Source organism: Panthera onca, chromosome C2 (genome assembly GCF_046562875.1).
Source record: "Panthera onca isolate mPanOnc1 chromosome C2, mPanOnc1 haplotype 2, whole genome shotgun sequence".
Lineage (NCBI taxonomy): Eukaryota > Metazoa > Chordata > Mammalia > Carnivora > Felidae > Panthera > Panthera onca.
In genome coordinates this window covers 58,773,265-58,799,260 of record NC_138347.1, presented here as the reverse complement: position 1 = coordinate 58,799,260, position 25,996 = coordinate 58,773,265, and the positions used below count along the sequence as shown (strand labels likewise).

Genomic DNA, 25,996 nt, shown 5'->3' with positions numbered 1-25,996 from the left:
TTTAACCATTCAGTATTTTAATACAAATATATGAAATAATACAGAATTAAATAACACATGAAAAGCTTAAATATACAAATATCCAATTCAACAGTGAAAACAAGTTACGTTTTAGTCATGGAGTAGAGAGAAGAAAGCAGGCAATACTGAAAAAGTCACTAATTTGGTCTTGTGAGTAATAAGAGTTCAAAATTGTTCCACTAGTTCGAAAAATCTATTTAGGGGTCACGTGGGTGGCTCAGTTGGTTGAGTGTCTGACTCTTGATTTCAGCTTGGGTCATGATCCTAGGGTGGTGGGCATGAAGCCTGCTTGAGCTTCTCTCTCTCTCTATCTCTCTGTCTCTCTCTCTGTCCCATCCCCCCTCAAAATAAATAAATAAAAAGGAAAGGAAAGGAAAGGGAAATATATTTAGACCAAAGGGATCTATAAACCCATACATGCCTTCTCTGCTATTATGAGAAGTTAACTCATGAGAAAAGAAGACAGGAGAGAAAAGCATTTGAATTGACTGACTGTTATTTACAAAACTTCCTAAATGCCTATTCTTATCATATGTTTTCATTACACAAGTTTGAATTCACAACGACTAAAATAGGACTGACATCTTATGAGTCAAATGGGACAGGAAATGCACACTTTTTTAAATATGCGAGCTGTTGGACTAACAATACTTATTCTTCTATAAAAATAGATAAGTAAAGTTAAGGTTGCCGATGTTATTTTGCAATAAATTCAGTCCCACATTCATTGTGGTAAACGTCACAAAAGAACATGAAGTATAGCAGTGAAACCAAGGACTTTAGAAAGACCAGCTATTAACAATGCAGTGAAGAAACACGTGAAAAAACAGACTCATGGACCTAAGAACAATATGGAAGAAGAGAAGGAACATCAACAGAAAGGTTAATTGTAGTCTCAGAAAAGTTCTTTGGTCCTCAACACCTTTCTGTATTCTCCTTTCTCTTTTTCATTTCATTATTCATTTTCTTTCCTGGAATTACATCAGTTTTTAGAGCAGAATGGCAAATTATCTGGTCCAACTTCTTAATTTTCTGGATGCAGATGTGGAAGCTCATTGAGATAAAGTGATGAACGTGGGGCTGCCATCAGCTGGAGCCAGAGTCAGTCTCTGAGTTGTGGCTACTGATCCAGAGTCCATTCAACAGGACAACACTGCCCTACTTCACAAAATCAAGTCCTACAACAGACTTGAGAGGTGAAATGACTTCCTTTTGGAACACTCACCAGCACTGGGTCGCTTACATGGCAGAAGGAAATCTTGAAATTCTTAAGTCTTTTACCCCTACCTCTTTTGTTCTTGGAGAATGACCCTTTTCCTCCTGCCTTTCACATGAATCAGATTCAAGTAGACCAGGACATAATATTCAGGGTTCTGTGTGAGTCTTCTACGGCTCTAGATAAAAGAAAGAACAAGATATTAACTTCAAACATGTATAATTTCTATACATAGTGGTATATATTTCTATAAATAACAAAAGGGTCACTAAACACAGAATACTCCTGTGCATATTTAATTGGCAAAGATAAGGACATTTCTTGATCCAATGTGACACAAGGACACTGTGACTCTTTAAAAGGACATAGGTAGGGACTCCTGGGAGGCTCAGTCGGTTAAGTGACTGACTTTGGCTCAGGTCATGATCTTACAGTTCATGCATTTGAGCCTCGTATCGGTCTCTCTGCTGTCAAAATAGAGCCAGCTTCAGATCCTCTGTCCATCTCTCTCTCCATGCCCTTCCCCCACTGTCTCAAAAATAAACATTAAAAAAAATGTAATTGCTTAAAAATAAAAGGACAGGTAATTCTAGGAAAAAATGTTCTGCAGAATCACTTAAGACTACAAGTGAAAAAAACATTAAAGAATTCCAAATGATCTGGGGCACCTGGGTGGCTCGGTCGGTTAGGCGTCTGACTTCAGCTCAGGTCATGATCTCTCAGTTCGTGAGTTCGAGCCCTGTGTTGGGCTCTGTGCTGACAGCTCAGAGCCTGGGGCCTGCTTCGGACTCTTGGTCTCCCTCTCTCTCTGCCCTCCCCCACTCAAGCTCTCTCTCTCTTTCTCTCTCTCTCTCTCAAAAATAAATAAACATAGAAAAAAAACCTTTTTTTTAAAGAATTTCAAATGATCTATGTGTATTTTATTTATAAGACCTTGAGCTTTGCTTCCTGTGGATATTAACTTGCTAGACATTGGGTGGCATTCATGTGTCACAAAGAAGACACATGGAGGGCCTTTCAAGGGCTATCAGATTTCTAGCACATAAACTGAAAGGATGTGAGCCTCACCTCAAGGTGTGTAGTTAGTGAAGTAAAAGGCCTAGGATTTTATCTTGGTGCCACCTCTCATTCTCTATGTAAATCGTAAGTAACTCTTCACCAGAAACTGCAATGTTTTAAACTTGCCAATATGCCCAGTATCCACTATCTGTGGTAAAAGACGTAAAGCAGCTCAGGCAAGAATGTCCGGGCTTAAGATTCTGTTAGCCAATGACTCTGTAATCAGATCATGCCCTGCCATTTTTTGATACGATGGATGGCATCTGCACCCATTGGAGTGTAAACTTTTGTAGAAAAATCAGTTGGAAGGCAAGATTTCTCCCGGCAGTATTGACCTAAGCAGTTCAGTAAAGGTTGCTTAACACTTCTCTCATAAAAAGTGCCACATCTCTTCTGCTTGGAGCTCTGAGGAAACTGGAGTAGGGGTAAGGAGCACCCCCGCCCCCACAACCACTCTGCATTAGGGAGACATAGGTACAATTATTACACAAAGCAAAGATTTGCATTTGTTTTTGGAAACAAATATTTTTTGTACTGCCCTTACAACTAATCACTATTTCACCATCAAAATTATTGAGCACTTCTGGTATTTGATATAGTACTAAGCGTAAAATAAGAGAAAGCGACATGATTCCACTGAGGACACAGTGTTTCATTAACACCTCCATTGTTATCAATGGAAAGACAGCCTATTTAAAGGTCAGGTTATTATGAAGTGAAGTGAAAGAATTCAAGGTAATTATACAGATAATGTTGGTGAAGGAAAAACCACTTTGTTACAAAATAGCTGGATGATTTGAAGAAAAAGTGAAGTTTGGAATAGGCATTTCCTACGGTTGTGTAAATTTTTTACTGTTTTCCACTTATACTTTGACTCAATCAAACAAAAGAAAACTGCTACTCAAACATTTCAAAAAGTGAGATGATTATCTGTTCAGATCTGCCCCCACGTGAGGTTTTTGTTACTGAGAAGCATGTAATCATTGGTGGGTTGACTAACGAGAAATAAGAGGTTATTTTCAATCCCAAATTTAACTTCATTGTAGTATATGTGGAAGGGAAAAAATTATGACCTCAATTGGGTTTTAATAGAATATTATAGAATAGGGGAAATTTTCCCTAGGAAATTTTATTTTTTTTCACTTTCTATTTCAGTAATAAAGCACTACATTCATGAAAGAAAATAAAAGGGATTTTTTTTTTGAAAACCTATCAGTCTATTATTATCTGATTGTTGTAGTCTCATGGGAAGTAATTGTGATCTGATCCTATCAGGAATGGAACAAAGAGAAACTGCCTCTAACTCACCATACCTTCAGAGGACAACTTTCCTGGTGAAAAGAACAATATTCTCTCTGGCGTTAAACAGGATCACAAGAAAAATAGATCCTAATTTGTACAAAAATAACATCATCATTACAGATTACCCCTCTATCCTGAAACTGTAAGTTTGCTGTGCTTTTGTGAGCAATGAATAAGTGATTTTGGTCTAAAATACGCTTTTTTGTTGCGTTTGTTATGGACCTAACAAAGAGTCAAACCTTACTTAACTAGATTTGTCTTACCACCCAGCAGCTTCTCAGAGATGATTTCTTTGCCCACATTCAACTAGTACAAGAATTAATTCATCCTTTCTCTCCTCTTTCTTTCTCCATGAACTATGAACACACACACACACACACACACACACACACACACACACACATTTAGTTCCCCCTCTTCACTTCCTTATTTCTGAACAGTTGCCATTTTTTCCAGTAACCGGGTCCAGAAATTTGGTGTCATTTTTGACTGATCATCATGTTCCCCTGCCCATCCAAAAGTTTTATGTTTTCAAATGATGGAAAGCAGAAGAGAAAAGGAAAACCCAAAGCAAGGGTAGGAAAAAAGTAGGAAGCAAATGTAGCAGGACTGTTCACTTTCATCACAAATTGATAATCAAAATTTGTTACTTAAAGAAATTTTAAACGTCAGTATCTCCGATGGTTTTCATCCCTTTCTGCTAACTTTTTGTATAACTTAAGTTTTGGTCCTGAGTGTTTAAGTCTCCAGCATAACAAACACTTGGTTTTACTAGCTATTTCAGTGTATGGGACCTATTAACATTTTTGAAACCCACAAAACAATTCAGCCACCCAAAATATGTCACTTCGCATTCAGTGTAATTAACTGAGTTGGCCATATGTCATGAAGATATCATCAGTAAATAGCAATTCTAGTGCTTACAAAATCCTAGAGAGGTGCAAGTGCTTATTTCATAAATGAGAAAAGCCTGGGTACAAAGATAAGCTGACTCCCTTTGCTTCAGGAATTGGAAAAGGCCTTGAACAATTCTTTTTCCCAGAAAACCTAAGACTTAATGAACAAAGGACAATTATTCTTCAAATGCCCCATTCTAGTGGAATTTACCTTGGGCTTGAATAGATTGCATTATAAGATTCTTGTCCAACAGGGACTTTTTAAAACAAATTTGAACACTTCATACTTTTTTTCTTCGTACTTTCCAAAAGAATACAGCAGTAACAGCAAGCTAAGACTAAAATAAATGCAACCCAATAGTGCCTTTCAAGTCAGAACTCCAGGGTATCACAGCTGGAAGAACATTCTGGCAGAGGTCAGGAGACCAAGGCCACGGTTCTCGTCCTAAACCTGTTGTTAACTAGCTGTGTGACCTTAGGAAAAAAGTCAATTTTCCTCTCTGGCTTCAGTTCCTAACTGGAAAAACGAAACGTTTGGATAGAGTCAAACAGCCTTCTGCCTTTGACATTCTGCGGAGCACTAATGAATTCTATGGGCTTATGTTTATATGCAATAAAATTATCTAATATGTAATCCCCTCTCCCCACAGAACACATTCTTTTGACTACTTTTGCAAAGGGGTCACTGGCACTGAAGATTTGTTGTTTTTTTATAAAATGACATTAATCTGGTGTTTATATAAGGTTTATGCAAAATTAAGTGTTTGAAAAACCTAGCACATGATAGCTCATGAGACATAAAAGAAAAAGGGGGAAAAGTAGCACTTAAGTGAAGTTTTTAATAGAAATTTAAAATAACACTCTAAACCAACATTTTCTTCCTTCCCTTACAGTTATCTGAGATGGTGAAAACTCCCATATCAGCCTTTCACCCTTGGAAATCCCCATCAACATGCCATAAACTGCAGCTTTGCATTAACTTTAATAAATTATGCACTGTCTTCAGAAAACAAAAAAATTTAATTCTCTTTCTAGCTGACTCCTCTTGTTTTACAGCGTCTCATTTTATAATATCTCACAATGCTTTAGACTCAGCATTTATGAGGTACTGAAATTACAATAAGAAAAGGAGAATTGAAAACATCACTTTCAAAATCTATCCTTCCACCCAGCCAGCCAGCCATCCACCCATCCATTCATCCACTGATTCATTCACTATTTTAATGATCATCTATTGAGCACCTAATAATATACATAAGATGTTGTGATAGATGTTGTAGGGGACAGAGAGAAAATGTGCAGTCTATAAGGACAGAATGACATAATGTAGTTAGAAGGTTGCCTATATGTTGCCTATAGTGTTTGAGACATAGTAAAAGTATAACAGAGAAAATACTATTTAATTAGTGAGTATATTGGATAATTTCAAAGTCTGTTACATGGAGTAGCTGGCCCTGGGGAGCGCTGTAAAAAGAAAAGAGATTGTCCTTCTCAGTAATAATGGAAGAACATAGTGTGGACGCTGAGACTTCTCTCCCTGGTTTTGCCATCAGCTGATTCAACAATGGTTGGATCAACATTTTCCACATTTCCACTCATCAACCCTTATTCTCAAGTTACAAATAATTAGCCTAAATGATCTTAGGAAACAAAAAGCAGAAGCATCCAGTTTTAACGTCCAATTGCAAGAAAATGATGCTGACGTGTTCTAAAATACCAGAAACATTTAGGTATTTTGGAAACAGCGAACAAAACACATTGTTGCCACCCCTTATTTACATCTTCACGCAACCCCCCCCAAATTGCTATTAAAAAGTCATTTGTTTCCTTCTGTGTATTTCTTGTGATCACTCACCTCGGTCTTGGTTCCGACGACGTTTCCAGTATAATAAGATTGAGATTAAGACCAGGAGAATGACCAGGGAAACAATACTTAACAATAGTGGAACTGAAAACCAAAAGCCTATAGATGTTGAGGGGGGAAAAAGGAGACACAAAGTCATAAGAAGCTGTTGAGGCAAAAAAGGATAGAGAAACAGTTGTGATTAGTTTTTCCTAGAACTGAGTTTAAAATGAAAACTACCCTTAAATATATACCTATTGAAGTTTACATTCATGGCTTTATATTATTTCGATAGCATTTAGTTAACAATAATCTAACCACACGATTTATGTGGTTGCTATCTCTGAAGACCTTTGAATGTGTGGTTTCATTTAGTCCTCAAAACAGCCCAAGAGTTAGGTATTATTATTATTATCTCACATATACAAACAACAACAATAGAACAAAAAACTGAGGCTGAGAGAAGTTAAGCAAGCCCAGAATCAGAGTAGTAAGCAGCAGAACCAGGGCTCGGTCAGAGATTGGTTTGCCTCTAAAGTGCATATTCTTTGCCTTACGGTCCGTGAAAGTCATGTATTTATTGAGGGCGCTTTGGAAAATACAGAGTAATAGAAAGAAAAAAAAATCATGCATCTCATGATTCCGATCCCAGGAGTAACTCATCTCAATGCTTTTACTGTATGTCTTCTAATCTGCATCTTTGTTATTAAAGCTCTTTCCACCGGCCAACAAACAAAGTTCCTCAGCATCACTCTGCAATACAAAGACGGGAGGAAGAGCCTCCTGATTTGGGAGTTTCCAGCATCTTCCCCATACTTCCGTAAAGGGATTTGTTACATCATAATTGAATCGGGCACCTTCAGACAGAGATGTGTCTAAGTTCAACAGTTTCTGTGCTTGACACATGCTCGAAGCACGGGAGACTTTTAGTAAGCATTTGCAGAACAAACAAACATTACAGAGATGATGTTCACACATTATACACGACATAAGTCGATTTTAGCATTCTTGGGAAAGAAGACCAGTTCCTTTTCAACTTCTTGTTTTTCAGGGAAATTGACCCTTTGCCTTGGCTGAAAATGAGGATCTCTTCACAAGTATCCAAATCTAACACTGCATATCTTTTGACCAAATTTACCTAAATGTCGACTTTTTGATTCGTCTGTTTTTTACAAGGACCCCAAAAATGACTACAGGAAATTTTGCTTAGAGGCCACCACGCCAGTAAGGCATACACAGGAAAAAGTTTTTCCAAGCTCTGTTGCTTAAAATCCTCCCTGAAAAAAAAAAAATCAAAACCCATCAATACCTTTTCAGGACGCTTATTACAGACAGCCTCATCCAGAGTTGGTGCCTCAGAACCACAGAGAGAAAGAAAACCGTGACTATTCGCAAAGTGTCTTGCCTCTAAAATGGCCACTCCCTTCATTCTCCCACCCATAACCTTTACTTCTTGTATCCATGAGACCCAGAGATAGCAGTTTAGAGAATAACACAAGAAAGCAAAAGGGGTTTTGAACAGGAGGCAGTTTGTTTCAAAGGGGTGAGGAAAACACCTTCCGATAGGTCTCTTTCTTAAAGCCTCTGTTGCCCCTTTTCCACAGTGTAGATTACCAAAGCCTTTATTGGAGAGGTCACTTCTTCCAGGAAATCTCCTTGATCCCTCCAGATTGAGCTGATGTCCCTCCTCCCCGCCCTCAATCCTCTCAGGGTGCACCGTAGCTTTCTTATTGAAGCATTTAACACGCAGTTTTGTAACTGCCCATTCTGTATTCCCAGCAAACCAGAAGCTTTCTGAGCAAAGGGACTGAGCCTTGCTTGCTGTCACATTTCAACAGTCCCAAAGCCTGGCACAGAACAGATACTCAGTAAATGTCAGCAGTGTGGAAAAATAAATGAATGGATGGATCTCAGCAAAAGCATTTGGTATGTGGGCAACATACCACATTTACCAAAGTAAGATTGGCTTTATTGGCTTCCTCAACCCTGTTTTTCTTTCCCCACTTATGCCATTCTCTCTCTTACTAGCTCCTTTGCTAAGAAACCAACAGGCTCGCAAAACATTCACCACCTTCCAGGTTGTGACACATCTTTGCCCACCTTCTCTTACCTTTGTCCAAAGTTTGCCTGACGCTGGTCATAGTCCCCAGGTGTAGCACCTGGCAGATTACCTCCTTCCCCACCTGGCTCTTGGGGTCTTTGACCTGGAGGACACTCGTGACAGACGTGGTCCCATTGGGGTGTGAGAGAATCTCAGTACTGTTTTCAATTCCTGACCCAGAGACCTTCCAGGAGATCACAGGGGCTGGGCGGGCATTGGCAGAGCAAGTGATATTTACGTGGTCTTCGAAAAATTTATAGTGAAGGAACACTGTGGGCTGTACTGGGACAAAAAAAAAAATGATGGTCTGCCATCAGTTAAGCACCACATTCTCCTCAGAGGATGAAGGAAGATCTGTACAGAAAGACACTGGGGGCTCAAGACATAAGATGGCACATCCAACCCAAACTGGGGCATCTCAGTTCTTCCTGTGTCTAATTCTCTGGCCGGCAGGATGGAAACTGGCCTAGTACAACCCTGCAACAAGAAAAATCCTCTCTGTCGTTTCTCTGCAGGGGAATTAGCTGAATGGATAAAGGGCATCTTCTTTCCCATACAGTCCAAAGCTTAATTATTCTGTTCTCTTTTTCCACGGGCAATGCAGCACCTCTGCCTTCTTCTGGGTATCCCTCTCATAGTCTGACAATAGTCACCAATCAGCACTTCCATACAGGTAGCTTGCACTTCTCAGAAGTACCAGGGCAGTTTCAGAACAGAGAGCCCGTAGAGGGGCTGCTGCTTAGGCATGGCCTTTCTCTGCTTGGAGCTGGACCAGGGAATGAGATGCATGGAGGAGACTTGGAAAGTCCCTGCTTGGAATATCCATAAAAAATGTAAATTAGAAATTCACATGCCCATAACTAGAAAATCACAGAATGACAGTTGGAAAGACCTTGGAGATCACCTGAATGGAGTTAAAACAACTAGTTAATGAGAAAAGGATATTATTTTAGTCCAGCTGTAATCCTGTTCCCTTCCAAAAGTCCCTTGACTGATGAATTCATTGCCATCATATATTTTTCAATGTGCAGTTTATCTCTGCTGAGCAAATGCAGTTTTGCTTTCCTGTGGTTGCTTCAGAGCCCTCAAGATAATTAAAGGGCAGTAACTAAATGAAAGCCTGGTCTGTGCTTAGAGGTTCAAGAGGTGGGAGGGTGACAGTGGGCTGGAGGAAATGGGGCCAAAGGGCTGTGGCTTTTTCCAAAGAGTACCCAGATACTAATGTCAAGGGGCACTGGGGGAAGACAGATAAAAGTGAGGGAAGATGAGTAGGGTTGACATGGTGAGACTGGGTGGCAAGGTGCTCTGGTATATCCAAGGATGACTTAGATGAAGGCTGTAAGGTGTAGCTGGAAAGGGTCAGAATGGAAAAGAATGGGGTTACTACCCGGAAGACTCAGGGGAGTGTGGTTTTCAGGCAAAAACTATTACAAAATATTAAGGGTAAAGTATAGGGGGGAGGAGAAGAAGAAGAAGAAGAAGAAGAAGGAAGAGGAGGAGAAGAAGGAAGAAGGAAGAAGAAGGAAGAGGGAAGAAGGAGGAAGAAGGAGGAGGAGGAGGAGGTGAGGAAGAGGAGGAAGAAGTGGAAGGGAGAGGAGAAGGAGGAGGATGGAGGGAGAAGGGGAACAAGAAAAAGTAACAGAAATGAGAATGACACAAGAAGGAAAAAGATGAAAAGTGATGAGGAAGGGGGAAGGAAGGAAGGAAGGAAGGAAGGAAGGAAGAAGGGAAGGAGGAGAGAGAAAAAAGGAAAGGAAAGAAGGAAGAAAGATTGGAGGCGAGGGGAGAGGAAAAAAGGGTACAAAGAGACAGAACAGAAGACATAGAATCAAGAAGAAAATCTGACATAAGATTCTGCAGAGAGGATTCATTGTAGGCAAAAATAAGTGAAATATATATATATATATATATATATATATATATATATATATATATTTTTTTTTTTTTTTTTTTTTTTTTTTTTTTTTTGGTGTTGCCATATGTCCCTTGCACTCTTGTCTACTGAGCATCCTCTTACCCCAGGTCCAATATTCTTAGTTCAAACTCTCACTTTAACATTCCTGATAACTATGTCTAAATTTGTCTTTTCCCTTCTAAACCTACCACCAACTGTGCTATGCTCCAAAGTTATGCCTCATTCCCACTTCTAAATTCTTGATCTCAGTTATGTGTCAAAGGAGAGGAATCTTGTCAAACTAACCCTATTGGATTGTAAAAGAATGCTTATTATCCAGTTAAATCTCTAGTTGGCCTCAGGTATGAAAGGCCTCTATGGTACATCCCCTTTCAATCCCAAGAGAACTACATTAAGCCAAAATGAGAGGTACCACATAACTGGCTTCAGGTTATCCCAATCTGGCTCTTTCCTTAGATCCAAAAATGTTTATGCTGTTAGGGACTTTACAGATAATCTATTTTATACTTATTGTGTAGATAAAAAAAACTCTGCTTCAGAGAGTGGACGGGACTCTTTCAGGGTCACATGATTGCTAATGGCAAAGCCAGGTCAGAATCATATCACTACTTAGAAGAACCCCATTATCCTCACCATCGTCCTTAATTTACCCTTGTTGACAACACAATTCCTCAGAGCAAAGAGAACTCCAGGCAGAGATTCAATGTGGCCCCACGAACTCTCCCAATAACCATAACTACGTTATGGTAGACATGAGAGGCTAAGTATCTTCTCATAAACCTTTCTGAGGTTAAGATCCTGAAAAATTAGGCACCACCACCATGTTCCAAACATTCTTGAAAACAACATTTCTAGCCAGAGACAATGTATTATCAGAGATTCTCACCAGAGAGGGTGAGGCAGGCTTTTCCTGAGATCTTCCCGGAACCAAAAGTATTGAAGAGGCACTTGTAACACCCTTCATCCTCCAGGGTGGTATTCCAGAACGTAATGGTTGAGTTCTTGAGTTCCAGCTGGGTGATGTTTATCTTGTCCTTATAGGCAGGCTGGACTACAACCCCATGGTTCTTGCTGAAGGTGACCATGTTTTCTGGGCTTACAGCCTTGATTTTCTGCCATGTCACAATCAAGACTTCCTCGGAATTTTGCAGAGAGCATCTTAAGGAAGCAGGTGTGTTCAGCAGCTCTTCTTCATCTTGGGTCACCACTTTTATCATAGAATCATAAAAGAACATTTATATTTTAAAATTTAATACATACAAGTACACATTTTTCTGATTAAAAATGCATGTTCAAAGTTAAATATAGAAAACATAGGGGAAAATGCTGGAGGAAAGGGGATAGTGGAGAAGAAGGGGGATCTGGATTTTCCTTGTCCTTCAAACATAGCCTTATTGAGGTCAGAATACTTGGAACACCCAGGAAATAGATCTGCGGAGCGACAGAAGGATCTCCATGGTTGGAAGGAGACAGCCTGGCAGGATGCATGTGTGTGTGAGTTGTGGGAGATAAAATAGTGCTGTTATGGAGAAGTGAGAACCCCTTCTGTGAAGAGACAAAAGGGAAACAAAGAGGGGTTGTGAAAGCACAGCAGTGAGTTAGCACAAGAGGAAAACCTCTCTGGACCATGGACTAGGGAGCGAAAAGTACTGAGTGTACTAGTTTGTTTTTTCAGTCTTTGGAGGTGAAACTCTCAGGTTCTGGAAGTGCACGAGTTTCTTTGGAGCAGAGCTGTGGCACGCAATCCTGGGGAGGAGGGAGCTGGTCCCAGAGTGCACAGCATGATGTAGTGATCTTTGGGGCACAATGGAAAAGAACAATCCCCTTCCTGGACTACTTTAGAAAGAGAGTTTATTGCCTCCTCAAGGACAAAAGACCCCGCAGGTGTGAGCCAAAGGTCTTTCATCAGCCAGGTGGAAAGGCTCTACTCTGGAGCAGGAGAGCAGATCACTGTCACGCCAGTCCTTTAAGACTTTGGGTTTTGAATCCCAACTGAGTGCCAAGGAGAAGGCACAGAATTGTGGCGCAGGGCAAGCTGACCACCCTCGCTATTCTGTGAGGACTGCCTGAACAGCGTGGGTTGAGATCCCTAGTTGAGATCCCAATCTGAGACCCCTAGATTGGGAGGACATCCTTTTTTCCCCCTAACAACAATGCGGTGGGACTTCAGAGAGCAGCACAGCTGCCCCCAGTGGAGGCTGGACACACTTACACCTAACCCCTCCTCTCCATGCCTAGCAACTGCTTATTTACTGAAACAAGACTGACCCAACACAGCCGGCCTTGCCTCCAGACCAGCACAGCCACCCCCCAAACACACACCAACAGACAACTCTGGGTTTCTTTTTTCATTTTTTTCATCCCTCTTCTTTTTTTCTTTTGGAATCAGGCTCAGACTTTCTGATTTGTTTTTTGTCATTTCTTATTACATATTTTTTATTTGTTTTTTTAAATCCTTTTCTTTTTCCTTCTGCTTTCCTCCCCCCCCCAATTTCTTTTCCTTTCACTTTCCTTGGAATCGGCCTTATAGGTTTTGATATTCTATTTGGTTTTATTTTCTCCCCTTTCTTTTTTCTCTTTTAATGGGATCCGGCTCCCCTCCCCTTCCTTTCTTCCCCCAGGGTTACTTCAACAAACAAATCAAAGCACACCTAGTTAAAGGTCCAAACACTCCCCACTACAAGCAAGGAGGAGCTCTGCGGAGGACTGACCAGTGGCACAAAGCAGCCAAAATGCAAGAGCAGAGTACACTCAACAAAACACCAGAAACACTTCCCGGAGTGCCAGGCCCTCAACAGTGTATGACTCTTTTTTAATATAGCATTACTCTTAGGTATAGGACACATAATATGCTTTTAAAATACACAAAAGACAGAAACTTAGCCAAAATGACAAGATGGAGGAATTCTCTCCAAAGGAAAGATCAAGAAGAAATCACAGCCAGAGACTTGCTCCAAACAGATATAAACAATATAAATATATTCAGAACAACAGTCATAAGCCTAATAGCTGGGCTTGAAAAAAGCATAGAAAACACCAGAGAAACCCTTGCTGTAGAGATCAAAGACCTGAGAACTCGCCAAGATGAATTTTAAAGAATGCTATGGATGAGACACAAAATAAACTAGATATAGTGACAGTGAGGACCGAAGAGGCCGAGGAGAGAATAGGTGAAATAGAAGATAAAATGATGGAATATAATGAAGCTGAAAAAGAGGGAAAGGAAATTACTAGACCATGAGGGGAGAATTAGAGAACTAAGTGATTCTATAAAATGAAATAATATCCATATCATTGAGTCCCAGAAGAAGAAGAGCAAGAAAAGGGGCAAAGGCTTATTTAAATAAATTATAGCTGAGAACTTCCCTAATCTGGGGAAGGAAACAGGAATCCAAGTCCAAGAGGCACAGAGAACTCCCTTCAAAATCAACAAAAACTGGTCAACACCATGATATATCATAAAGTGACTTGCAAAATACAAAGGCAAAGAAAGAATTCTGAAAGCAGCTAGGGACAAAAGGTCCTTAACCTACGAGGGTGGACACATAAGGTTAGAGGCAGACCTGTCCACTGAAACTTGACAGACCAGAAGAGAATGGCAGGAAATATTCAATGTGCTGAATAAGAAAAATATGCAGTCAAGAATCCTTTATCCAATGAGGCTGTCATTCAGAATAGAAGGAGAGATAAAGTTTCCCAGGCAAACAAAAACTAAGGGAAATTGTGACCACTAAACCAGTCCAGCAAAAATTCTAAGGGGGACTCTCTGAGTAGAAAGCAGCAAAGACTACAATGGACCAGAGAACATTACCAGAAACACAAAATCTACAGGTAACACAATGGTGCTAAGTTCGTATCTTTCAATAAGCACTCCGAATGTAAATGAATTAAATGTCCTACTATAAAGACATAGAGTATCAGAATGGATAAAAAAAAAAAAAAAAACCAAAAAAAACAAGATACATCTATATGCTGCCTACAACAGACTCATTTTAGACCTGAGGACACCTGCAGATTGAAAGCGAGGGGATGGAGGGGCGCCTGGGTGTCTCAGTCAGTTGAGCATCTGACTTTAGCTCGGGTCATAATCTCACAGTTGTGAGTTTGAGCCCCACATCAGGCTTTGTGCTGATAGTGCACAGTTTGCTTCAATTCTCTGTCTCCCTCTCTCTCTGCCTCTCCCTTGCTTGCCCTCTCTCTCAAAAATAAATAAACATTAAAAAATTAAAAAAAAAAAGAAAGTGAAGAGATGGAGAACCATTTATCATGCCAATGGATATCAAAAGAAAGCCAGAGTACCACACTTATAACAGACCAACTAGATTTTAAAACAAAGACTGTAACAAGACATGAAGAAGGTCATTATATTATATTTAAGGGGTATATCCATCAAGAAGAGCTAACAATTGTAGCACCCAACATAAAAGCACCCAAATATATAAATCAATTAATCACAACCTAAGCAAACTCACTGCTAATACCATAATAGTAGGAGACTTTAGTACTCCATTTACAACAATGGACAGATCATTTAAGCAGAAAATCAACAAGGAAACAAAGGTGAATGACACACTGGGCCAGATGGACTTAACAGATAAATTCAGAACATCTCATCCTAAAGCAGCAGAATACACATTCTTCTAGAGTGCACATGGAACATTCTCCAGAATAGATCACATATTGGGTCACAAATCAGTCCTCATCAGGTACCAAAAGACTGAGATAACATCATGCATATTTTCAGATCACACTATCAAACTTGAAATCAACCATAAAAGAAAAGGTGGAATGCCCTCAAATACATGGAAGGTAGAGAACATCCTACTAAAGAACGAATGGGATGACCAGAAAATTAAAGACAAAGTTAAAAAATACATGGAAGCAAATTAAAATGAAACACAACAGTCCAAACCTTTTGGGATGCACGAAAGGCAGTCCTAAAAGGAAAATACATTGCAATTCAGGGCTATCTTAAGAAGCAAGAAAGGTAGAAAGGTCCCAAATAAACAACCTAACCTTATACCTATAGGAGCTAGAAAAGGAGCACCAAATAAAGCCCAAAGCTAACAAAAGAAGAGAAATAATAAATCCTACAGCAGAAATAAACAATATAGAATAAAAAAATCCAGTAGATGGGCGCCTGGTGGCTCAGTCGATTAAGTGTCCGACTTCGGCTCAGGTCATGATCTCGAGGTCTGTGAGTTCCAGCCCTGCATTGGGCTCTGAGCTGACAACTTCAGTGCCTGGAGCCTGCTTCAGATTCTGTGTCTTCCTCTCTTTCTGCTCCTTCCCCACTTGTGCTCTCTCTCTCTTGCTCTCAAAAATAAATAAAACATAAAAAAAAAAATACAGTAGAACAGATCAATGAAACTAAGAGCTGGTCTTTTGAAAGAATAAACAAAATTGATAAACCCCCAGTAAGACCTCTCAAAAAGAAAAGAGAGAGGACCCACAGAGATAAAATCAATGAATGAAAGAGGAACGATCACAACCAACACCACAGAAATACAATTATAAATAATACTATGAAAATCATATGCCATAAAACTGGGCTGTCTGGAAGAAATGGACAAATTCCTAGACACACGCTACCAAAACTGAAACAGGAAGAAATAGAAAACTTCAACAGGCCCATAACCAGTAAAGAAATCAAATCTGTAATCAAAAAGCTCCCAACAAACAAGAGTTCTGGGCCAGATAACTTCCCAGGGGAATTCTATTACACATTTAAAGAAGAGTTAATACCTATTCTCCTCAAACTGTTCTAAAAATACAAATGGAAAGAAAGCTTCCAAACTCATTCTTGGAGCCAGCAAAACCTTGATTCCAAAACAAGACAAAGACAGCACTAAAAAGAATTATAGATCAATATCCTTGATGAACCTGGATGCAAAATTTCTCAAGAGATACTGGTAAATCGAATCCAACAGTACATTAAAATAATTATTTACCATGATCAAGTGGGATTCATTCCTGGGTTGCAAGGCTCGTTCAATATTCACAAATCCATCAATGTGATACACCACATTAATAAAAGAGAAGATAAGATCCTTTCAATAGATGTAGAGAAAGCATTTGACAAAATACAGCATCCTTTCTTGATAAAAACTCTCAAGAAAGTAGGGATAGAAGGATCATACCTTAACATCACAAAAGCCATATATGAAAGGCCCACCACTAATATCATCCTGAATGGGAAAGCACTGAGAGATTTCCCCCTAAGACCAGAAACATGACAGGGATGTTCACTGTCACCACTATCGTTCAACATAGCACTGGAAGTCCTAGCCTCAGCTATGAGACAACACAAAGAAATAAAAGGCATCCAAACTGACAAGTTAAAAGTCAAACTTTCACTCCTCATAGATGATATATAAGATACTCTACGTGGAAAACCCAAAAGATTCCACCAAAAAAACTGCTAGAACTGATACATGAATTCAGCAAAGCTGTAGGATATAAAGTCAATGTACAGAAATTGGTTGCATTTCTATACCTCAATAATGAAAAAGCAGAAAGAGAAATCAAGGAATTGAGCCCATTTACAATTGCACCAAAAATCATAAGATACCTGGGAATAAATCTAACCTAATAGGAAAAGAACTGTATGCTATAGAAAACTATAGAAAGCTTATGAAAACAATTGAAAACTATAGAAAGCCTATGAAGGAAACTGAAGCAGACACAAAGAAATGGAAAAACGTTCCATGCTCATGGATTGGAATAACAAATATTGTTAAAATGTTGATACTACCCAAAGCAATCTACAACATTCAATGGAATCCTTATCAAAATAACAGCTGTACTCTTCACAGAGCTAGAAGAAACAATCCTAAAATTTGTATGGAACCAGAAAAGAGCTCTAAAACTCAAATTAATTTGGAAAAGAAAACCAGAGGTGAAGGCATCACAATTTCGGACTTTAAGCTGTATTACAAAGCTGTAATCATCAAGACAGTATAGTATAGGCACAAAAACAGATACATAGATCGATGGAATAGAATAGAGAACCCAAAATTAACCCACAAATATATGGCCAACTATTTTTTGACAAAGTAGGAAAGATTATCCAATGGCAAAAAGACATCTCTTCAGCAAATGTGCTGGGAAAACTGGACAGCGACACACCGAAGAATGAAACTGGACCATTTTCTTACACCATAGACAAAAATAAATTCAAAATGGATGAAAGACCTAAAGGTGAGACAGGAAACCATCAAAATCCTACAGGAGAAAACAGGCAGCAACCTTTTTGACCTCAGCCACAGCAACTTCTTACTAGACATGACTCTGGAGGCAAAGGAAATAAAAGCAAAACTGAACTATTGGGACCTCATCAAGATAAAAATCTTCTGCACAGTGAAGGAAACTGTCAGCAAAACTAAAAGGCAACCGATGGAATGGGAGAAGATATTTGTAAGTGGCATATCAGATAAAGGATTCATGTCCAAAATCTATAAAGAACTTACCAAACTCAACACCCCCCCAACAGATAATAATAATAATAATAATAATCCAGTGAAGAAATGAGAAGAAATGAATAGACACTTTTCCAAAGAAGGCATCCAGATGGCTGACACATGAAAAGATGCTCAACATCACTCAACATCAGGGAAATGCAAATCAAAACCACAATGAGATACCACTTCATACCTTTCAGAATGGCTAACATTAACCAGTCAGCAAACAACAGATGTTGGTGAGGATGTGGAGAAAGGAGAACCCTTTTGCACTGTTGGCGGGAATGCAAACTGGTGCAGCCACTCTGGAAAACAGTAGGGAGGTTTCTCAAAAAGTTAAAAACAGAACTACCCTATGATCCAGCAATTGCACTACTAGGCATTTATCCACGGGATACAGGTGTGCTATTTCGAAGGGATACATGCACCCCAATGTTTATAGCAGCACTATCTACAATAACCAAATTATAGAAAGAGCAAAAATGTCCATCGACTGATGAATAAAGAAGATGTTGTATATATATGCAATGGTATATTACTTGGCAATCAAAATAATGAATTCTTGCCATTTGCAACAATGTGGATGGAACTAGAGTGTATTATGCTAAGTGAAATAAGTCAGAGAAAGATATCATATGATTTCACTCATATGTGGAATTTGAGAAACACAACAGATGAACATAGGGGAAGGGAGGGAAAAATAAGATTAAAACAAAGAGGGAGGCAAACCGTGAGAGACTCTTAAATACAGAGAACAAACTGAGGGTTGCTGGAGGGGAGGGCAGTGGGGGGATGGGCTAAATGGTTGATGGACATTAAGGAGGGCACTTTTTGGGGTGAGCACTGGGTGTCATATGTAAGAGATGAATCACTGGGTTCTGCTCCTGAAGCCAAGACTACACTGTATGTTAACTCTCCTGAATTTAAATTAAATTGAATTAAATAAATAAATAATAAGTAAAATTCTTTTACTAGTGAAAAAAAAGAAAAAATAGAGAAAAATGCAAAGAAAACATTTATGTACATGCCTGATGCTGTTAGAGAAATATACATTCAAATACGTATATTCAATCTTTAAGAGTAACAGAGTAGAAAAACAAGAAAGCAAACTCCCACTGAACAAATATTGTGTAAAGAATCCCTGGAAACTGAAAGTAGGTAGAATGAGGTTGAAGATGAACACTGTCAGATAGAATAGAATGTGTTCGTGCCCAGAGAGGTGGAAGCAGGAAAAGGGCCAATGGACAATTGGCAGAGTGATAGGTTTAAGTGAAGAAGACACAGCAGCCCCATACATTCCACACACACACACCCTGCAAAAGAAGGGGCAGCAACAGTGGCGTCTGCCTCCAGAAAGCAGTGCTGCATACGGGAACGTAAGGTAGAGAAATATTCAGGACAGTGCTTCAGGAGGCTGCATCGTAACAGACGGCTTTGGCAGCCAAATAAGAATCTACGCACCCCCACATTTTTACTTAATGCAATGCAGAGCATAAGGCATGACAATAACTTCTTCCCCCACAATGCTGGCTACTCATGTTGATATGATAGATGATTCCATAAGAAACTGCAATATAAAAACAAACAGGCACAGGTGTGAGAAAGCTGACACAATGAAAGAAGAAAAATGAACTCTACAAAACCTAAGAACTCCTACCAAATGAATAAAGATATCATAAATCAAGAAACACTTTGACATGAATACATGTCATATCTTACGTGTAAAAAGAAGCCAGCATTGTAAATAGTAGAAACTAGAGGTGTAGCAAATGACATCTATAAAATCTTAACTTGGCTCACTTAGCAAAATGGACATTGCTGAAGAGTCAATTAGTTAAGTAGGAAGGCCACGTCATGAAATTCTTTCAGAATATAGCACAAAGGGATAAAGATATGGAAAAAATAAAAGAAAAATTCAAAGACCTAGAATGTTTCACCGGTAGTCCATCAAAACTTTAAAAAAAGGGGAAAAGAAAGAATAGAAGATAAAAACACTGTAAGGGACATTTCAAAATGACAAAAGAAGCAATCTAAAATAAGATATATTAATTATAAACCTTTATATGCCTAACAACATAAGTGAAACATACAAAAGCCAATAGAACTGCAAAGAAAAAAATTTTTTTTAAATTTTTTTTTAATGTTTATTTATTTTTGAGACAGAGAGAGACAGAGCATGAATGGAGGAGGGTCAGAGAGAGAGGGAGACACAGAATCCGAAACAGGCTCCAGGCTCTGAGCAGTCAGCACAGAGACTGACGCGGGGCTTGAACTCACGGACCTCGAGATCACGACCTGAGCGGAAGTCGGACGCTTAACCGACTGAGCCACCCAGGTGCCCCGCAAAGAAAAAATTTTAACCCTCAGAGATAATGGGAGAGTTTCACTTCCATATATTAAAAAATATATATAAAGCAAAAAAGTCAAATATAAGGATAGAGAAGGGACACCTGGGTGCTCAGGTGGTTAAGCATCAGACTCTTGGTTTCAGCTCAGGTCATGATGTCACAGTTTCGTGAGTTCGAGCCCCACATTGGACTCTGTGCTGGCAGTGCGGAGCCTGCTTGGGATTCTCTCTCTCCCTCTCTCTCTGCCCCTTCCCCATATACTCTCTCTGTCTCTCTTGAAATGAATAAAGTTTTTATATATATATATATATATATATATATACACACACACACACACACACACACACATATATATATGGATAGAGACGATTTGAAAACTGAATATTTATATATGAATCATTATATATAAATTATATATGTATATGCATATAGGTATGTATTTATAAACTTTTATCCAAATAGAACATATAGGGGCACCTGGGTAGCTCAGTCAACTGAGCATCCGACTTCAGCTCAGGTCATAATCTCATGGTTCACAAGTTTGAGCCCCACATCAGGCTTGCTGTGGTCAGTGCAGAGCCTACTTAAGATCCTCTGTCCCCCTCTCTCTTTGCCCCTCCCCCACTTGTGTGCACTCTGTTTCTCTCTCTCTCTCTCAAAAATAAATATTTAAGAAAAAACAAAGAGAACATACAATCTCTACAAACATTCTCCAAAATTGAACTTGAAAAAGGACGCAAAAAAAGCTGCTACTTTATGATCCTGAACACTGTCCACAATGCAATAAAACAGGAAATTTACATGCTTCTTTTAACTCTAATTACACCAGAAACCATAGGAAGAATAATCAATTACTATGAGTGACAAGGAGAATATAATGTATTGAAATCCAAAGAAACTGATAAAGCAGTTTTCAGAGGGAAATATTTAATCCTAATTTCATTAGGAAACAAAAGAATGAAAAATGAATACACACATATATCCAGAATCCCACACTGCCTCCCAAAAATAAAAACAGTGAGTTAATATAGATGTTATATATATATAGTTTTAGGGAGGCATATTCTTGGTAGATGTGAAAAGTTCTAGAAGCAATACCTGCCGTTGGGATTGGGGTTTTCTGAAAGTTCCTTGAGATTTTGCAGAGCAGAGATTTGAAGAAACTGCTGCTTTTAGAATGGAGAGTAGAAAAGGAATCAAAGCTACAGTTTTAACTTCTTAGGTGATTTTTCTCTTTTGACTATGGAAGAAATAATTTGGTGAGAACGTTTACGATTCTTTGATGCTTCTATAGAATTCCATTTAGATTCCCCCCGTCAGTTGGTGAAGCCTGTGCTGTGGATGGTGTGAAACCTGCCCTGCCCCCAGCTGTAAAGGCTGTCGTAAGGGCACATCACATGGAAGGTGATAACAGGCCAGCAGCAAAGTGAGGTGTGATTTCCTATGAAAGAGAGCAGACAGGTCTGGCCCAATCAGGAAATTCAGCAGATAAGTGGACAGCACAAGCATGTGTTACATAACAGACTGTGAACCTACGGAACCTCAATATTTCGTTATTTTCCATAGTTTTCTATAAAAAGGGGCAACCCCATTTAAAAAGCTTACTGCTAGAATACCTTCTAAAAAGGGTATATTAATTTATACTCCCCAAGCATTTCCCTATCTTTACAAACAGGGAACTATGTTTAAATGATATTTAGAAGTTACTCGATTTGATAGGTAAAAAACATCTTAAATTAGGAAGAATTTTTTTTTTACGTCTGGTATAATCTATGAAAACAGTTTGCAAGTATCCAATGTCTTTTTCCACTTTGAAAACAAAAATGTGGAAAGCAGAAAGAACCACTCCCATTCCTCCAAGCAAATTACACATTTAAATAATTCACGCAGACAAATGAACTAGCACAGGCCAAACAACAGTGGTCAAATGTTTCCATCCCAGAAATTTTGTTTCCTAGACTCCACACAGGGGAATTGCATAACTTTTTACCTTGGGCCGCCCTGCAGAGCCTCACTGCTGCGAAGAACCAAATCAGTCTGTAGGCAGACAGATGACACAAGAGCCCAACGAACACCTGAAGACAGAAAGCAAAGCAGAGAAATGGGCATTTGAATGTGGACAAAAAGCTCAAGAAGCTTCCATCTCATTGCTATCTCCAGAAATGCTGCAGCTGAAGTTTTAACCACCAGAGAACTTTGGTTCTTTGGATGTAGAACCAGGGACTATAAATGGAAGAAATAAAAGACTGTGCTCAGGATATGGGAAGGGAAAAGCAACCATGTAGCTCATCCATTATGGCAATCCCTAGCAATTGGAAGCCTTGCTCTCAAAGCCACTACTGTAAACAGCAAGGTCTCAAAGATGTAGGATGGTCAGAGGGAAAAAAAAAAAAAACTGCCATAAATACATACAGAAAACACAGAGACTGCAAACATTAGAGAGCATTTACATCCCAAATAATCCACATCTGTTAACATTAAAAATGTAACTCAGGGGTAACCATCTTTCAGAAAGATGTGACTGCCTTGAAGTTTGCTGAAGTATTTTTCCCTGAGAATTCTGCAAATTTTACATGAATTGCACCTTTTGAAAAAACAGTAATGTCCTTTTTTTTTTTTTTCTTCAATGCTTAAAGTGACCGGGCAGAAACCCCTGGCATTTTACATGGTGATATTTAATGAAATGTTATTCTGGGTATCATTTTACTATAAGATGAGAGGATGGGATGTAGACAGATTAACCTCTCTCTACAATAGCCCCATAGATCCATTCATTTGGTCTACATGTGTGTTCATTGTAAGGGGTACAGGCCAGAAATGTAACTTTTCCCTACATTTTTCTATAATAGAGATACATAAGAAATGTGGGTTTCTCTGTATTTTTCTTTAACTAAATTTCATTGTTATTTCACGTTGCCATTCCAACTAGAGGTAGAGACTTCATTGCAGTCAATGTCACATAATCTCTGTCAATTCAGCCCCCTGCCACCCCAGCACTTCACAACTGTTCCAGTCTCTGGCATTGCATTGCATCTCCATTCCTAGAGGCTCACACAATGCCAAGCCACGGGGCAGGGCTGCTAATGCTTGGTTACAACCATCTCTCCACGGTGGCATTCTCTAAGATGGCCGTGTTCCCCTCAAGACATCATGGTCATAGCAATTAAACAATTAAACCTTGTGCTTACAGTGTCTTCTCTTCTTTTGTTCTCCTGATTCCGTGCTCCTGGATTCTCCCTGTGTTCAGCAAAGGGGCGTTCTGCGTGTTCTCTGCCTATCCATCTCTTGTCTTACTGTTCACTTATCATGATGGGGAGGCCGGTCTCTTTCCACAGTTGCCCCCAAGAAAGCAAGGCACAGGTGTTTTCTGTTCTTGGATTTCAACACCTCCCTGTAAGTTCTATTTATCATCCTCCCTGAACTCCCCACTCATGGGCACCAGGCACAGGGCCACCTTTTCAGAGCACAAATTTGTGTCTGAATATAGACTTCAGACAGACCCTCTTTGCTTTCGTAGCCTAGAAAACATTTACTTCCGCTAGGGTTGGGAAAGCTGGTTCCTCCATTACCCTGCGTTTCTCCCAACTGGAATAACACATGTCGTGGGTTTTTCAGCATATTTAGGCTTTTAAAACTCAAACGCTTAGGCTTTTGCTATATCAACACCTTGGCTTCTGAAACCAAAAAGTCTTCTTTGGCATTCTAAGTCCATGGTATTTTTTTAAAAAACCATATGCCCCCCTCTTACGTGGAAACCCAAAAGCAAAGATGATGAGAAATGCAGAATGGATTGGTTCTCGTAGTGAAAATCCGTGTTTTAGGATAACAGAGAAAACAGATGCACACCAAAACGCAGTGTGTAAGCTGGGAGCCGACAATGTTTTTAAGAAGCAAAACACAATGATTGAGACTAGGGAATTCGGAGGAAAGCCTTGCTATTAAATATATACATAATTATCCTGGGTGATAAGTTGGGTTAGCACAAATGCAGGATGCGTGGGCCAGGACAAATGACTCTACCTCTCCAAGATGTGGGCAAAATAACAGCACCGAACTCTTTTATTAAAAAGACTAAACAAAGTAGTACATGTAAGGATCCCAGAATTGTGAGTGACACAGATAAGCGGTGAATGAATATCGTTATTATTTCATCGGGTTGCTGTAAGAACTCAGCATTTAAAATACTTAATATTTTAAGTATTAAGTATTAATTAAGCGCCTAAGATACAGTAAATACCAAGACATGTTAGGTAACTAAAAAAATCCACGAATCACATCATACACAGGGAGTACAAATATTAAATGGAGAAATCCAGGAGCTCTTTGCCGACAAGGCCAAGGTTCACAGAGACCTGTGCCTCTGGCAACCAACTGCTCAGAGCCTCCTTCCCTGAGTGTCTGGGTCCAAATCCTGATCCCATCACATGCAGTCACATGGACATGTAAAAATTAACCTCTCTGCTTGTTTCCTTATTTGTAAAATCAGGGAATTTGTAAAATTCCTTCTCTGAAGGCTGTGAAGATCAGAAGCGTCCAGCGCAAGGAAACACTAGCTCGCAGGCCACCATACTCCTTTGTTAAGATGCCGAATGACTGGCTGTGTGGTGTCGCCAGTAAACTACATCTGAAAAAAATTACCTTGAGGTATTACTTGTATTTGGATTTTAACTGTTTTATTCATTGTTATTATTTCTTTTCATTACGGCAGCGTAAATAAAAAGGCTCCCATTCAGTTAGTAAACAGGTCCTGAATAAACAAAGGGTCTGTCTCTCTTGGATATCCTGGGGTTTAACCCGGATTTATAGGCTCTCAAGGCAAATCCTTTATGGCTCTCAAGACAAAGGGACCGGAGGATGGAAAAAGAGGCCGGTGTATCCCAGGAGGGAGCGAGCTCCCCCGGAGAGAGCGAGCCTTGAATCCTGCAGCCCCACCCCAGCTTTGGGTGCCACGACGGAGCCAGAACAGCACCGCCATCCCCTCCTTGGGACAGGGTACAACAGAACGTGCTCTGCCGCCCTCGAGCCCCGGCCAGTAAGCCAGGCCGCCGGACTGCCCAGAGGGCCCGCCGGCCGCCAGCGCGCCTCCCCGCCCAGCTCCCCTCCGAAAGAGCCCGGGAGAAGCGTCTCCCGGCAGCATCCTTTTTCCAGGACACTGGGACAGGTACCCGGGCCGCCAGGAAAGGCCTGAAGACCTCCCTGCCGGAGGCAAAATCCGCTCCTCCCCAGGTGAAGCGCCGCGGGGCCAGCGCCGACTGACACCGAAGCCACAGACAGCTCTGCCCGCCGCCAGCCCCGGGCCACGCGCGCCGCATCGCCCACCCCGCGCCCGCCGTCCCGCGTCCGGCCCGGCCCGGCTCACCAGCCTCTCCATGGTCGCTCCCTGCCGCGCGGGAAGGCCGGCCTCAGCTGGAAAGCCCGAGGGTTCTCGCTAAAGGAGCTGGAAGCCTAGAAGGCGCGGCCGGTCCCCGCCCCGAGGAGCTGCTGCAATGGCTCTCCTCGCCGCCCCCCGCCTCCCCCGCTGGAGTCCTCACCGCTACACCCACTCGCGGGAGCCAGCGGTTGGGGTTTCCAGTCTCGTGGGTAAATTCCCCATCTGAAACACGGTGCATTTGTCAGAGGTGGCCGTTTTGGAAACACTTTGAGAAAGTGTTGGGAAAAACATACTCTTTCCATTTCCACTCTACAAGGACCCAGAGAAAAAGGAAATGGGGGGAGGTGGGGAGACCTCAATCGTTTGAGCTCTCGCTCAGAGGTATGGCTGTCTGCATTGCTCAGCAGGTGTTAATCCACAGAACGAGGCGAAACTGAAAAAGAACACAGGTTTGTTATTTGGGG

The 25,996-nt window shown here is 40.3% G+C and overlaps 1 protein-coding gene across 5 annotated transcripts; it reads right to left on the bottom strand.

The window, feature by feature from the left end:
* On the bottom strand, nucleotides 1-25,841 carry CD200 (CD200 molecule). Of its 5 annotated transcripts, XM_060640023.3 has the most exons (8): nucleotides 25,521-25,841; nucleotides 24,616-24,785; nucleotides 22,152-22,236; nucleotides 18,007-18,118; nucleotides 11,240-11,560; nucleotides 8,448-8,720; nucleotides 6,350-6,457; nucleotides 1-1,415 (listed from the first exon to the last, which is right to left on the bottom strand). In XM_060640023.3, exons 4-8 carry the CDS (start codon nucleotides 18,023-18,025, stop codon nucleotides 1,408-1,410), a joined length of 729 nt encoding a protein of 242 aa, XP_060496006.1. In that variant the 5' UTR covers nucleotides 18,026-18,118; nucleotides 22,152-22,236; nucleotides 24,616-24,785; nucleotides 25,521-25,841; the 3' UTR covers nucleotides 1-1,407. The 5 variants fall into 5 exon arrangements, with proteins under 5 accessions (XP_060496006.1, XP_081652705.1, XP_060496005.1 ...); XM_081796579.1 differs by lacking the exon at nucleotides 25,521-25,841 and having other exon boundaries at nucleotides 24,616-25,509; XM_060640022.3 differs by lacking the exons at nucleotides 18,007-18,118; nucleotides 24,616-24,785.
* Nucleotides 25,842-25,996: the final 155 nt, after the last annotated feature.